The sequence below is a fragment of the Plectrocnemia conspersa genome, unplaced genomic scaffold (assembly GCF_051122295.1).
Source record: "Plectrocnemia conspersa isolate PC_06_02 unplaced genomic scaffold, ASM5112229v1 ptg000004l, whole genome shotgun sequence".
Taxonomy (NCBI): Eukaryota; Metazoa; Arthropoda; class Insecta; order Trichoptera; family Polycentropodidae; genus Plectrocnemia; species Plectrocnemia conspersa.
Genome location: NW_028277168.1, coordinates 18,132,629 through 18,148,993, shown reverse-complemented (window position 1 = coordinate 18,148,993; position 16,365 = coordinate 18,132,629). Strand labels below are relative to the sequence as shown.

General features: G+C 40.2%; 2 protein-coding genes across 3 annotated transcripts in view; one reads left to right on the top strand and one right to left on the bottom strand.

Annotated features, from left to right (window-relative positions):
- raw (NDT-like domain-containing protein raw) overlaps positions 1 to 3,152 on the bottom strand; it is a 72,087-nt gene extending 68,935 nt beyond the window's left edge. For both annotated transcript variants that reach the window (XM_088185091.1, XM_088185095.1), the window contains exon 1: positions 2,892 to 3,152. The gene's annotated coding sequence lies outside the window, so the exon portion shown is untranslated. The remainder of the gene's footprint in view (positions 1 to 2,891) is intronic.
- Positions 3,153 to 7,066: 3,914 nt separating this feature from the next.
- Positions 7,067 to 15,923, top strand: Fbl6 (F-box and leucine-rich repeat protein 6). Its single transcript, XM_088185087.1, has 7 exons — positions 7,067 to 8,549; positions 8,610 to 8,776; positions 8,848 to 8,988; positions 9,063 to 9,227; positions 12,924 to 13,131; positions 13,204 to 13,363; positions 13,434 to 15,923. The coding sequence occupies exons 1-7, from the start codon at positions 7,676 to 7,678 to the stop codon at positions 15,181 to 15,183; spliced, it is 3,465 nt and encodes a 1,154-aa protein (XP_088041213.1). The 5' UTR covers positions 7,067 to 7,675; the 3' UTR covers positions 15,184 to 15,923.
- Positions 15,924 to 16,365: the final 442 nt, after the last annotated feature.

Here is a 16,365-nt window from a genome sequence, read left to right as displayed (position 1 = left end):
GGAGTTTTTCGTAACTAGACCAAATGTCATTTGATTGTATAAAATAAGCCCATAATTAACTACGGTGACATTCATCTTCATTTAGAATGCCAAAAAAGTCTAAAACTATAAATATGACGACGTACAAATTTTATTAGTTGGTATTATATAGTGGGTGTATGGTCAATTTTTAATCTCTTATGGTGTAACTGTTGGACAGGCTGGGTGCGACAGTAGCGCTCCGGTGGTGTTTTTCGTAACTAGCCAAATGTCATTTGATTATTTAAAAAAAATCGTATACTATTTTTAACGGCAATACGTTATCTATAAATATGACGATGTATAAATTTTATTAACAGGTATTTTTATTCTCTTATGGTGCAACTTTTGGACAGGTAGGTGTGAGCGAGCGTTGATTAGAACATTATCCATGGGGTGTTCACGGATCTGACCAATGCTCGCGAGCACCTAACCTGTTCAATAGACTTGTTATAGTTAATAACTATTTTATTTCATTAAATTACAATATACTTTCCGATCTTCCGGCATCAGTTGCACGATCAGACAAAGTATGATATAAATACATAGACCACTATTTTCAACGGTAATACTATAATAATTAAGTAATTTATTTATTTTACAGTAATAATGTTTTATGTTTGGAATATAGAGACTAAATCTGTTTTCAGACTATAATTTAAGGATACACTTTTAATCGAAACATCGAGAAACATAAATCAAAGAGATGAAAATTTAAAATTGGAATATAATTTACAGAAACAACACAAGACATTTATAACTCTGACATAGCTAAGGTTAGTTTAAGGCCAAAAAATCATTATCAGAAGAGGAATTTATTAGAGATTGCAATATTGATACAGCAGAGTTGTTATGTCCCGACCAAAAGAAGCTTTTCAAATGCATAAGATTACTTAGAAAAACAATTACAAAACGATTCAATGCTATTTCACAAAATTTATTATTTCAATGACAAAAAAGTGATCAAAAGTGTGTTTCTTTCGCATTAGCTTTGGGTGAAAGTACTGATATCAGGGATACTGATCAAGTTGCAATATTTATAAAAGAAATAACGACATATTTGAAATAATTTAAGAATCAGTAAGCTGACAATACTTAACAATGAGAGATACTACAGGCGAAGATTTATTGCTTGACGGTAATACATGAAAATATTATCAATATAATAAAATATATCCTAAATCTAACTGTAAAAAGAATCAATGATCAAGTCAAATCAATCGATCCAAATAAAATAAAAATTGTATTTTTTCACGGCATAATTCACCAGAATTTTTATAAAAAGTTTTAGAAGTTTTATAAAAAAAAATTAATCATATAGTAAAAGTTGTGACTACTGTTGTGAACTTTATTAAAAGACAATCATCATTTTTGGTTGATGTTGAATCTGAACATACAGACATTTCATATTAGTATTACTCACATTTGGTTGAGCCTGGACCGTTTTTTTAATCATGTATGGGAATTAAAGGAAAATATCATTCTATTTTAGAAATTGAAGAGAAAATAAATAATTATCCTGAACTGACACAAACTTCTAGACTGAATGATTTTTGTTTTTCGGTTTATATGATAAATAAGTTTATTGAATTAAATATTAATTTACAAGGATAAATTAGACATTGGTGTATGAAGTGTTTAGTTTTTTGAAAGCATTTACGGCCAAATTGCTACTTTTTTCTAAAAATCTTAGAGAAGGAACACTCAATCACTTTCCCAATACAAAAAAAATTGACAGAAATTGGAGTACAATAGATTTCTTAACTTTCTTAAAAAAATTATCCTTTCATAAAAATATTAGTACGTTACTGCTTCAGAAAACCACCCCATATTATTTTCTGACTATAGATTTGGCCCTTCGACGGTCCAACAAATAATCAATCCGGGCCCGCCCTTTTAAACAATTATATACGCATTAATATTACGAGGTAAAATGTCACGTAATATATCATACTTAATTTAACGTAATATTTCCTAGCTCGGTTATGTATACAAACATATAATAATAACACTCCTTAATAATTTTAAGCATTATCGAACAGTTTTTTTAATTACATTATTACAATTTTTTTCAGTTCTACCTCTGAAATTAAAACATGAATTTAATTGGTATCGATTTATGATTGGTTCTATTTATAATAACACCACACAGAAGTAATAAAACCGACCCATAATCGAATAATGTTAATGCTCGGTAAAGATATTAAATTAGATATACTGAAGAAACGATGAAATTTATACAATGAATCGAATATTTATTCCACAAATTAATTTCTACTGTTTTATATAGCCCTAGGTAACTTTTAGATTCCTCTCTTGTGAAACAGACATGTATTATACAATTAATTTTAAAAATATATTCCGCCGCGATTGCTGTAATGATTTGAAACAGTGATAATCCAAAAAATATTTGATCGTTTAATTAATTTACTACCAGCTTATTTTATGTAAAAGATAATAATAATAATTAAAACTACAGGTCACTCCATATTAATTTCATTAAATATTCAGATTGTAATTAAACTTAATTTATATTTACACTACAACAAAATCACAGTTACGTAATACGTAATTTAGCCGTTGTTTTATTAACATCGTTCGGGCGTTGAATGCCTTAATATTGATGCCTTTCAGAGTGCGTGCGTTTATACGTACATATTATATCGATATCTAACGCATCAATTTATGAGAAATAGTATAATAATCTAAAAACGTTTAGGATTACGTCAACGATCGTAAAGAACGTAATATGCACCTCCCGTGTATTTCGATCGAAGTGGGCGTGCAGATTGTGCAATTTAAAAGGCGTAAACAACAATTTCCGATCGCGCAAATAATAAACTACGATCGTTCTTCGTCATCCAAAAGCTCACCGGCGCCGTAGCGTCGTAGCGCCGTAGCGCCGTAACGCCGGTCTACGAAACGTCAAACTCGCACCGTAGAGGCCTTTGTCTCCGCTGATCGGTGAGCGATAAGCGCGTTCTCGGAAAAGCGACGGCGATCCCGCGAAGAGACGTTCGGGAAAGCGTCATCGCCGAGAATAGTCGGTATAAATAGAGGAAGTAAAGTAAGAAGTAAAGAGGCGAGGCGGCTCACCGTGCGTGCGTCCGTTCGGAAAAGCGCGTCGAGGGCGCGGGGGTGCGGGGCGGGGCGCATCGAGGAAATAAATAAACGCCGCGGCTATCGAATTTCTCTAAATTACCCGCCGCTGCCACCTAGCGGCTTCGCCTACAACGAATCCGCGCTCGAGCGAAACGAGCGCCAGACGTAACGTTGTACGTGCGTTCGCTACGCGGCTTTTGTTTTGCATACAAAAGACATTAAATTTACATTTACGCAATTGTGATTTTTTAAATTATAAATTTTAAACGTAAGCAAAATTTTAGGTGTATTGGAAAACAACATAGATTTTTCTCAAGAAAAATTATCATTTGGAAAATTTATTTGAACCAAAAACTTCATAAACACATAAAAAATATTTAAAAAATCACAATCAATCTCTAGATCAGTAAGCAATGGGATATTTAAAAAAAATTAAAGTAAGATATTTTGTACCTTTGTGGCGACCACATAAATAGGTCCACATAAAAAGAAGGGCTGAGGCACCAGACAAGAGACGGACGGAGACAGCAAAGAGACGCAAACGATCTACCCAGCCAGAGAGAGAAGATCTACCAGCAGCCATCCGGAGGAACCAGCCACGCGCCCTCACCGACAGTCCAGAAGATCACTCCTGGAGCTCCCAAAACATTCGCCGCACGCAGCCACAAGAGCCCTGAGACATCACCACCTGCACCACCTTCATCGCGAGAAACGTCACGCCGTAATCGTCCATAGTCGAATGTAAATATAACTTAATAAAAAGTCCATCTAGATTCCCACAAGAGTCTCATTGGCCGCGAGGTCAACTACCCCTAGGGCTTACTTATTATATATAGTTATTGCGCAATACCAATGTTTATACACGTTTAATTAAGTTTACTACGTTACAACAGTTTATATAAATTGATGTGTATTTTTAAATTGCTTTCTGATTTATTTTTATTGATTATTTGACATTTTTAATATTTGATAGCCGTGCTTAATTTATTTTTATATTTTATTTCTGTTTATTATTAATATTATTGATATTTGTACGTAATTCTACACATAAATAGGTAGATCAGGCGCTGGCGGTGGGATACTTTCCCTCTCGATCGCTCGCGCGCTAAGTGACGAGAGTGAGTGAGAAACAAGGGCATGCGGTCCGCATGCCCTTGTCTCCTGTCGTCACTTAACTTAAGCAGAGGCGGCCGGCGTTGTGTTTCAGTCGCACAATCGCAAAAGACCATGCTGGTGCGTGCGTGTGACAGTGAAAGAGTCACCTTTCTCACTCTGCGACCGTGCAACTGAGATGCAACGCTTCACCGGCCGCCTCTGCATAGAAGGATTATTCATTCTGTGATTTTCGTTGAATCTCTAGACCATACAAGTTTTATGTTAGTTTTTAACAGTTCGTATGTGACTAGACTAAAAATCTAACGATTGAATTGGAAAGGCTGCTTCAAGTACTTTCAGTTTTTCCAGGGGGTGGGGAGGGTCAAAAGTTGGCCAGTCAGTGGTGAAAGATCTTTGGGCTCACGCCCTCCTCCCACGATCGCATCAAGCTCAGGATATTACCTAGCCTGGCTTTCGCGCCTGCATAGAGGCGCTAGGCCAGGCCTCCTTCCTAAGACGAGTAAACTGTCGCGATTTAACTACTGATGGTCTCCGGCATCACTATCATTTTTGGAGATGGAGCCAGTCAGTGGTAGTGTTTTTAATATTCTAATTTCATTCAATTACATGTATTTTAAGCCAAATTTAAATAGAAGGAAAATACCCATGCTTGACGCGAATTCTAAACAGGGGCGTGATATGTGTATCACGCCCCTGTTTAGAATTCACGTCAAAAACAATAAAATCGTACCATCGCCGTCGCATTGGGAACGCTCAGCTATCTAGCATTCATATTAAGACTTTTTATAACGATATTACGACTTATAATGAAGCAGGAGTGAAATGTCCACATCAAAAGCAATAAAAAGATGCCGTCTGCTATCTTAAGATAAAACCAGTGACATATTTTTAGCTTTTTCAGGGGGGGGGGGCAAAACTTGGCCAGTTAGTGGTCGTTTTTTAATATTTCGATTTAAAAAATGCCTCCACTCCACTAACGTCAAAAGCAATAAAATCGTGTTGTCACAGTGGTAATGGTCGGTTATCTTGCGTTTATATTAAAACTTTTTGTAATAATATCACTGCGTAAGAACCGAAAGAAGCATATCGTCAAACTGCAACGACGCTGACACGATTTTATTGTTTTTGACGTGAATGTTTGACTTCTGAGAAGTGATAATTGTTTTTGCGCTCTCCTATTGATCAAAATTTGGTTTGAATTTGCTATTGTTAAACGATGATCTATCTTGTGCTTTTGTGTATGATTCCCTACAATACTATACACGAAGTACTTGATTTTAAATAATCGTAATGATATTCACCGCGAGATTAGAAAAACCTAGGAAACCTTTTCTGTGTTGATCGATCGAATAAAAATTGTAATAATCACTAATTCCGATCTTTCAGAAACAATATAAATTGAAAAAATATTGGGCTTCATTTCCAGGTGTTAGTCATCGACTCGCACCACTGATCTATTGTGCTCGTGCTAATACAGGTTGATCCAAATTAAGCTTCCTATGCCGGAAGCACTGTAAGTCAGACAGCTGTTAATAATCAAGCGTGTTCAGTGTCAATGTTAGTTTGTAACAACACATTTAAGAAATGGATCGCTTAAATACCACTCACCGCGCTAAAATCGTTCTACTGTTCCACAGAAATAGCAATTCCGTACGATTCGAAATTTACGGGAAGATCAATTTCATCGTCCTACTGAGCGAACAATAAGCAAAGTAGTTAAAAAAAATTGAAAAGACTGAACGCGTTGGACATAGTATGGCTTGTGTATCATCGTGGTGCCCGTTTGGTCGAGAGTTCTGTTGCTGTAAGTGAAAGTGGGGTCAAAGACCCGGAATAGTTGAATTTTAGGCTTTTACGAATTGTTCATCTGAACTTGCACCTACATTGGTATAAAATTCAAAAAACACAAAAAATAAAGCCCTGAGACCATGGACTGCGAAGAATTTACGCATATTGGGCGTTAGAGCAGCAGCAAGTTGATGTTGATTTTCTAAACAAAATTTTCTTCACTGATGAAGCATATTTCTATCTTTCTGGGTATATTAATAAGCAAAATTATGGCACATGGAGAACATTTGATGAATTTAAATTTTTATGGAAAATAATAGCAATTTAATGACTGCCTCTGGACTTTTTGCACCAGCCGATCCTTTCGATAACTTTTTCGTACATTTCGGGTGGTATCTCAGCTATAACTTGGCTGATGTTGGTTTTAGGTGCTCCAACGTTTCTGGTTTGTCGGTATAGACACGATTTTTAGCGTAACCCCACAAAAAAATCCAACGGCGTTAAATCGCACGATGTTGGCGGCCAGTTGACATCACCAAAACGTAAAATAATGCAACTCGGGAACTTTACACGTAAAGCATCCAACGTTGCACCCGACGTGTGGCAAGTTGCGCCGTCTTGTTGGAACCACATGTCTTTTATATCAATACCTTCGATTTCGTGCCAAAAATAATCGGTTATCATACGCCTATAGCGCTCACCGTTAACTGTTACAGTCCGACCATCGTCGTTTTCTAAAAAGTAAGTCCCAATGACGCCGCCTGACCACAATGCTCACCAGTCGCTTAGAGCATGTAATAGTTATTCGTGAATCATATGAGGATTTCCTTCGCCCCATATGCGGCAATTTTGTTTATTAACATACCCAGAGTGGTGGAAATGTGCCTTATCAGAGAAGAAGATTTTGTTTGAAAAATCAGTATCAACTTCCTGCTGCTCTAACACCCAATCTGCGTAAATTGTTCGCTGTCCATGGTCTGAATTGGCGCAATGATGACGCACAAACCTTACCCTACGTCCAACGCTTCCAGTATTTGTTTTCACTACGGGGTGAATTGTTCGCTCAGTAAGACGATGAAATTGCTCTTCCCGTATATTTCGATCTACACACTTCGTACAGAATTGTTTTAACGCGTTGAGCGGTGGTAAAGCGATCCATTTCGAAAATGTGTTGTTGCAACCTGAACACGCGTGATTATTGACAGCTGTCTGATTTACAGCGCTGCAAAATTAGGATACTCGAATTGGATCACCCTGTCCTTGTGTTCTATTTTAATATGAAATAAATGTGAGCGTTTTGGACACTCTGGCGTTCGGTAATTTAACGCTGTGTGAAAAGTAGTATTTTGTTTATTGTGTTATAAGAGCGTATGTATTGTACGCGAGTAGGTCGGTGTGGAGCGCAGAGTGCGCGCGCAGCGGTGGGAGTCGCACGGCGGCGGTGACGCGCGTCGAAGGAGATCGCCACTGCCGCGTCGCGAGCCGTCCCCCGTCCCCCGTCCCCCGCCCGCCCCCGCCTCCCCTCGCTGTCGGCCGCCGTCCGGCCCTAAACGAGGTCAGGGCAGGGAGCTCCGACGGCGCCCCCGACTCGCCCCGCCCCCGACTCGGCCCGGAATGAGGCCCGCCATCGAGATGACGGAGATCACCTGAGATGGCGGAGGCGCCCGGGGGCGGCGCCCCGCCGAAGGGCCGCAAGCGCTCCGGAGGGGCCCGGGAGCCGTCAGAGGCGGACGAGCGGCGCCGCGGCGGCAAGGACCTCACGATGATGCGGCGCGCGGCCCCGACCGCCGAAGCCCCCAAGTCCGGCAAGCCGCGTTCCATGATGGGGATGCGCCGCGAGCGGAAGCAGCCCTCGAAGCGCCTCGCCGCGGCCACCGCGGCCGCCGCCGCCTCCGACACCTACCTCAGCCAGATCTCCGACGACGCCAACGCCATCAAGATCAAGATCCGCAAGGCCTGTCCGCGCGTCCAGGTGAGCCTGCTCGCGAGGAAGCCGAGGGGCGCCGGCGCCGCCCCCGCTCCCGCTCCCGCTCCCATAGTCGGCGCCCCAGCCCCCGCGCCCGGCGACGCCAAGCGCAAGAGGAACGCCTCGCCGGCCAGCCGCTCCAGCTCCGGCGAAGAGTACGACCCCTCGCCGGCGCCTCCTCCCGCCGCCAAGCAGCGCGTCCCTCGCCCCCGGCCGCCGAGGCCCCGCGACCGCGGTAAAGCCGGCCGCCGCTCTGTCGCCCCTAAAGTCGACCCGCCGGTCCCCGAGCCGGCGCCAATCCCCCAGAGCCCGTGGGGTGCGCTGATCCCCGAGGAGCTCCTCTTCGCCGTCTTCAAGCGCGTCGTCTCCTCCGAGGGATCCCTGCCGGCCCTCGTCAACTTCGGCGGCGTCTGCAAGCTGTGGAACGCCGTGAGCAAGATGCCGGCGCTGTGGAGCGCCGTCGAGCTCTCGCACCACACCAGAGACAAGTGGAAAACGGACCACCGCCTGGTGTGGCTGCTCGAGAACAGGCTCTCCATGTGCCAGCAGCTCAACCTAGGTGAGCCCCCTCGAATCCTCCGTCCGTCCTCCCATCTCTATCCACATTTATCGTTTTCAGGCAACTGGAAAGTCTCGAACCTGGCTTGGGCGATAACTGCCATCGTCCAATCCTGTCCGTGCCTCCGAGAGCTCAACCTCTCCGGCTGGAAGCGCCTGACCGGCGATCAACTGCACGAGTTGGCGCGCGGCCTTCAAAAGCTCGCCAGAATCGACCTGAGCTCGACCGTGAGACACTATACTACGACCGCGAGACCCGCTCCAGACCCCTTTCTAACCGTGCTTTCGATTTTCTCCAGTCCGAGACGGGATCGTCGGCGAGCTGCCTCTCCATATCTAGTCTTACACAGGTGTCTCAGATAATGGGAGGCCGATTGACTCACCTGACGCTGGCCAACAACAAACTCACCGGTTTACCAGCCATCTTACTCTCCATCGCAGTACGTGTCTATTTTCGCATTTTCGACTCTCCGTCTCTGACGCTGACGCTGAACTAACGCCGTCGTATTTGCAGATGCACTGTCCTAATCTAGAGTTGCTAGACTTATCGAATTTGGCGGCAGTGAGCCACCCGGCGACGATACCCCTGGAACGTTTGCAGAAAGGCTGTCCCAAACTTAGGGTTCTTCGAATAACCAACTCTCAAGTTGTGCTCGCCACTGCCACTGCTCAGGAACAGGTTTTTATCGTTGCATACTTCCTTTTATTTATTAGTACCGACTGATTTATGGGGGAAAATTAAATTTAACTCATTAATAAAAATGTAATTTACGTAAAAATCAAGCAATTTAATTTAACTCGTATTTTCAGGTCAGAATTTTAATACAGTTGTGGTTGTAATTTATTATATATTAAAAGGTCAGAATCAGGGCATCGAACCATTATTCGAACCAGAATAAATATCGGTTTTTACCACTCTCGGTTTTCAGTTCAGCTCCAAGTGATCCTTTTTAAATGTTTTTAGTTGTATTAAAAACTAATTTTCTACCATATTTTATTTCTTCTATTGTTTACTATAAGCAAACTATTAATTGGTATAATTATATATAATAATTAGAATATATGATAACAACATATTTTATTCAACGAAACAATGTAAACAAAGCAAATTCGTATATTCACGGTTGAAGTATAGGGGGTGGGGTTCCTAGGTATATATATTTATAATTAAAAATATGCAAGTTTCCTCCAATGTATTTTCATTTAAATTATTTCTATTGTCTCGCAAAATAAACTTTAAGCCAGAGAAAGCCCTTTCAACACTAACTTGTTTTGCTGAATCTCCTAAAACCACCGTTATAATTTTGTATAAATGAAGATATGTTTTTTATTTTCCTCCCAAAATCTAATCTTTATACATGATTCAAGTTATTCAATGTGAATTGAACGTGTAGAAACTGGGAATCTATGTATCTATTGCCAAATTTTTACTTCTTAAAAAATCGTTTTGGTCTGATTATTGTGCACAGCGAAAATTTCAAACAACAAAAATTCCCATCATAGATGATCAATGTACACATGTGTATATTTAAGAATATGTCAATATATATTAAACATAATGTGTGTATGTATAACAGCTGTTTATATTATTTTATTTTCAATTATATTAGTTATTTACGTTGGTATGATACACTTTCATTTCCTAAATTTTTACTTAAAAATATAGAAGAATGCAAAGCAGTTGTAATTAAAAGTAAAATATATTTGACAATCAAACATTTTCGTGAGTGCAATTTTCGTTTGTGCAATAATCCAGTCACTTTTTTTAACACTAGATTTATAGGCATAAATCCGTCAATTTGACAGGTGTCATTAAAAATAGGTATATATTGACCACATTTTTATAAATATTAAGTTTCTGAAAATAAAAATAGTGTTTGCATTGTTCAAATAAAAAAGATCGTAAAAAAACCCAGAAAAAATACTGTCCTATACAACTCAAATCAGAAACCCATCCATTTGACGGGTGCTATATATAGTGTTATTTCACATCCAATATTTTAATTATGATCATCCTATATTTTCATTCTGACCCTGAATAATATAATTATGACTAAGCTGTCGATAAAATTCTGAGCGATATTAGATTTTTATTCTGAACCAAAGTTGATTTAAATTCTGATCATTTAGTTTATGTGATAATAAAATTATGATAACAATAAACTGATGACAAGCAATATAAATTTTTGGTGATTTTTGTATAGAATACTTCCTTACAAAAATCATAATTATTACCTAAACTAAACTAAACTTTTAAATTAATTAAATATGCACCATGTCTATAATCTTCATATATATATATATATGTATATTATAATATTTTGACAACTAATCATAAAATTTAAATCAGAGTAATCGCTTTCGAGATTATCTAGGTGGTACATAAATTACTAAGGCCAAGAACCTTCACTGTAGAGCAATGGTGAGCAAACTTTTTCCGCAACGGGCCCCAACCAAAAACCTGAGAAGCCACACGGTCCATAACTCTTAACAAAAAACCGAGTAATATTTTTATCTAAAATAAAAAATATAACATTAAACAAAACATGCTGTTCATTTTTTATTAGATTTTATAAACTAATTAAAAAATATGACATATTTACAAATAAAACTATTATATAATACGACATAAAGAATTAAAACATCAAAATATTAATGAGACGATTGGTATTGTTTTTGATCAACAATTTTTTCAATACCCGCTGGTATCGAAGTTATTCCAACTCGAATGCAAATTTTTAACCTTTCATCGCCAAGGATTTTGCTGCTCGTGTTTAATAATTTTTATTTTGATGTACTGATGTACTTCCATATAAACTTATTATTTGCCAAACATGGTTAGTTACCAATGGTAAGTTTACTGATAGGAAATACTGTTTGTAAAAATCAAGAAGAAATTATTCATGCGTTTTTTTAAGGTCTTCTTTGAAAAGTGATAAAAATATATTAAAATAAACATTTTGAACCGAGAATCAAATTCTTGTCTAAGCTTTTGTATCTTATTCTTCCATATATTTTTTTGTATTAGATAGATTTTCTATTGTTAACGTCAGAAAATGTGCCATATTATTGGATTCCAGTTACTGATACTGTAATTTAAGTTTAGCTTCAAAAGCTCTTACATTATTAAACATTTGATTGTGCAGTTTATTTTGTCCTTGAAAGTCTACATTTAAATTATTCAAATGCTGTATAATATCAACACAAAAAGCAAAATCACACATCCATTCTTTGTCATTAAATCCTGAAAAGGAGTATTCCTTCGTCTCTAAAAACAATTTCATTTCATTTTTTAAATCGTACGTCCGTTTTAACATTTTACCGCGACTTAACTATCAGTCTATTGGGATATTAAATCAGCACAAAACACTTAATCCTTCATAATATATTACACTTAATTCTTCATACTGGTGGTATTTATTTTCAATGGGACCGAGGATGCTAGTTCTTCGATTAAATTAACACTGGTGTCCGTTCCTCTCGAAAAACAGCAAATTGTGCTGTGTTGCTAATGCTTTCATACAAAGCTTTAAATTTAATTCTATATTATTTGCGAGATTGTTTCTATTTTATCTGGAAAAGCAACATCGGTTACGGCTTGTAAACATTCTTTTATTAATTCTCCATCAGAAAATGGTTCCATTATTTTTACTAAAATTTGACTAACAATATAACTTGCACAAACTGTTGTATCGAGCCGAGCGGCAATGAATTAATTTTAAATTTTAAAAATATTTCGTTGTCACTTCAGACTTTTTTGCAATTCATTTAATTTAAAATTCTTTTAATTTTGAAGAATAACTTGATATTATATTCTTTAAAAACAGTATTTTATACATACAAAAAATAGTTGTATGTCTATATTTCGAGGATTAAACAATATGAGTTTCAGAGAACCATGAATAAATATAAAACATACTAACTGCAGGACGAGCCCGTGAAAGTAATGCATAACGGCTAGTTTTTGTACTTAAAGTAATGCATAACTGTTTGTGTAGCTCTGAACGGCGACGAACACGTTATGGTACGCCAGCGATTTTGATGTTTTGCTTTAGATGTCTATTGGTATTTATACTTTTAAAAAGTCTTGGCGGGTCGCAGAGCAACTGCTCGTGGGCTTCAGGTTGCTCATCACTGCTGTAGAGTATTTAATATATATATATATATATATATATATATATATATATATATCAGTGGCGTGCCGTCCATACATGCGGTAGATTCAAAACGTCAACCGCATGTACGGTTGATGGCGATCGACTCAGCCGTTACGCGTGCTCGTGTTTATAGTCGATCAACCGTGCATGCGGGTTGACGCTTTGAATCTACCGCATCTATGGACAGTGTTTCATTTTTGTGTATTTCCCAATTTAAGGTCGAGTCGCCGGGTTTTCCTCTGTTGGAAGAACTATCCGTGGCTTGTCCGTCGACCGACTACAAACTGGTCGATGATGAAGCGCTGGGACGACTTCTCAAGACGTCCAACTGCTTGCGGCTTTTGGACGTACGCGGATGTATCAGAATTACCGATTCTGGCCTTATCAAAGTGCCTGCTTGGGATCTTCAGCATCTATTTCTTAGCGGTATTATAAATATTTTTATGCAATTCGTTTCAGTTGGGGGATGTTTTCATGCAAATCGCTCTTTCCCACCAGGTTGTTGCGTCACCCGCTCTTCTTCGTCCTGTTTGGAATTGATATGCGAAAAATGGTCTCACAGTTTGTTGGAAGTGGATCTCGCCTGGTCTACGGCCGCGCGACCTCTGGACGCCGCGGTGGACGCATTGGCGGAGAAGGGATCGAACAGCGTTCTCAAGTATGTTCGCATCCCATCAAATATTGTATCAATACGTTTGCTGTGTTTTATCAATGTTTGTTCGTTTTAGGATACTGAATCTTTGCGGTTCTTCAGTGTCGTTCGATCCCGTCAAGAGGATATTGCTCAAATGTCCGAATTTAGAATCTGTCAATTTGGCTTCTTGTCGAGCTCTCCCTAGAGGAATGAAGAGGTTGTACGTCGGAAAAGACCTGGACGACTTGAAAGACAGCTTCGATCCCGTGAAGAAAAAGAAGAAAGAAGACGAGCTGGCAGAGAAGAAGAAGAACAAACAGAAGCTGGCGGAAAAGAAAAAGGCGGACAAGAACGCGAACGAAGATGGTAAAAATTCTATCAAAGAGGATGATCTGAAGAGTCCTAAAGACGAAGGCGTCGCGTCCGAGTCAGAGAAGGACGAAACTAGCATCAAGAGTCCAGCTTCGGCTGTCAGCAGTCCTGCTCTGACTCAAGCGACCGCTTCCGTGAGATCCGTCGAACAGGACGACTCCCCTCGGAGCCTGGGGGTCAGTCCCGCCGCCAACAAGGGATCGGAGCAGTTTTCACCTCAGCAGTCCTCCAGTCCGGTCGTCAACAAGGGATCGACTTCGGCGCACGAACAGTTCTCTCCGCAGCGATCGTCCAGTTCCGTCTCCACCCCTAGGAGCAATCACATGCAGGACTACAGCCCCGTCGCTCGAGCCGGCGCCTCCGAAGTCGCGAGCGGCTCCAATCAGTACGACTCCGACTCCAGACAGGACGTCGCGAAGAGCTCCAGCAACTGGAACTTCGGGCGATACAGTCCCGCCGCGAAGCAGGACGGGCCGACTTCGACGCATCCGAGTCCCGACGCGGGAAGTCCGGTCGTGAATAATAACAAACAGGACATGCAGAAGCCGAGCGCGTCTTGGAATTTTGGTCATTTCAGTCCGTCCGTTGGCAGACACGACAACAGCCCGTATTCTTCGCAGCGCAGTCCGTATCCGTCTAACGCCAGTCCCGACGTCGGGCAGTCCGTTCCCAAGGCGTCTCAGCAGGGACAGGGAGGCTGGAACTTGGAGAAGTTCAGTCCGGTCTTGAGGCACGAGTCTGCGTGCTCCAGTCAACCGAGCCCCGAGACAGGTCAAGTTGCCTCCAGAACCGGTCCGGGCAATTGGAACTTGGAAAGATTTAGCCCGATGCAGTCCAATGCCGCGCAGCCCAGTCCGGACGCGAGTCAGGTCACGTCTTCCGGTAAACCGTCCGGCCAGTGGAACTTGGATCGCTTCAGCCCCATGGCGAGAGCCGAATCGTCGCCTGCGGCGGTTCCCAGTCCGGAGACGGCGATGTCTGGCGTCAAGTCTGGCCACTGGAGCTTAGGGCACTTCAGTCCGATGCCAAGGCCGGAGACTTCGCCCGCGCCGCAGCCCAGCCCCGAGACCCCCGGGCCGCCTCCGCCCAAGTCGGCGTGGAACCTCGGCCACTTCAGTCCCATGAACCGGCAGGAGGCCTCTCCCGTGGGCCGGCAGCCCAGCCCCGGCAGCGTTCAGTCGGCCCCCAAACATCTCCACGGCAATTGGAACCTCGGACAGTTCAGTCCGCTGTCCAAGGTGGACAGCTCCAGCGGCTCCCAGAGACTAGTGCAAAGTGAAATACCGAACATGTGGGACACGCACGCTCGTTACTCTCTGTGCGAATCGAACGTTAAAAGTGACTCTGAACGGACAGGAAATTGCTTCGCGAACGTCGACCAAGTCACCACTACCACCTACTGCTCCGTCAACAACCCGGGGATGTTCGCCGGCTTCTCCGATCCCCTGAACGGTCCCTCTAGTGTCGAATGACATAAAATATGACTTTGGACGCGATTGTGATGATTATCTTCGAGCAATATATATATTTTTGTGAGCAATGTTGAGAGTCGTCGTTATTCCGCATAGACGAATAGTTGTTACTGAGTAATTCTCGTCCGTCGGGAGTTATTTTTTTAAAGACTAAATCCGAACATGACGAACGAAGCTATATAAATCGATAAGTTTACGGACTAGAGTTTCTATTAGGCATGTTGTAAAGTGCGCTTTAGGCAATGAATTTTTTTTTTTTAATCAGTCACTGACATTGCCGTTTTGCAATAGTATTTTATTTAGTATTGTAAAACAGATCGAAGAACATTGTAATTTCAGTGTGTAATGAATTTGTTTTTATTTATACGTAGTGGCACACCCGTAAACACTATTCACTAGTTCAAAATTATAATTTGGAAAGTCTTCCGATCGTTCTTCGGGCGCCTTGATTATATTTCATGTAATTTTGTGATAAAGATAAATTGTGCACTTCATTTTGTGATATCGGTTTCTAATACTGTCACTTTTGACTACAATCACGCACATGAGTTGTATATCAGACGCGATTACATGTTTAGGGAACAATTATTTAAAAATTACTTTAATTATAAACCGACTCATCAGATTTGTTTTCGTTGCTACCGTGTAAATCTAAATGTTTGATATTGTTAAAAAATTATCGATATATAGAGTAATATTGTACAATTGTATCTTTAAGCATTATTAAATTATTTTCCTTATATAAGTTGTCAGAACTGAAAACTCTTCGTCGATGTGTAGATAACTTACAGAATTTATATTGTGTAAAATAAATATGAAACGTTCGTCGCTACATAAAAGAAACAAACTGTAACCGCCGCCGGCAGCGACTCTACGTGTTGAATCATATTAAAAAAAATATATGTATATTTACGTAAATATATATATATATACATATATATTTATACAATCTCATAATAGAATAATTAATAATCTAATTATAAATGAAATATATTTGTTTTTATTTTTTATTTTATATGATATATTATTAAAAATGTTGTTGATGTATTTAAGTGTGAGGAATACTTTCTCGCTGTGAAGTTTTAGCGGCGGCAGCTGTGACCATTACCGACGTATTAATTAACTGCTATTTTGGTCCTGTTGAATATATATTTTTTTTACGTATATTATATCTCATTAGTT

Excerpts from the sequence above, each read along its gene's own strand:
- Fbl6 (XM_088185087.1), top strand. The coding sequence starts at position 7,676 with ATGGCGGAGGCGCCCGGGGGCGGCGCCCCGCCGAAGGGCCGCAAGCGC. Across the intron at positions 9,228-12,923 it reads CTGCCACTGCTCAGGAACAG|GTCGAGTCGCCGGGTTTTCC; the intron begins GTTTTTATCGTT and ends TCCCAATTTAAG. Across the intron at positions 13,364-13,433 it reads GGATCGAACAGCGTTCTCAA|GATACTGAATCTTTGCGGTT; the intron begins GTATGTTCGCAT and ends TGTTCGTTTTAG.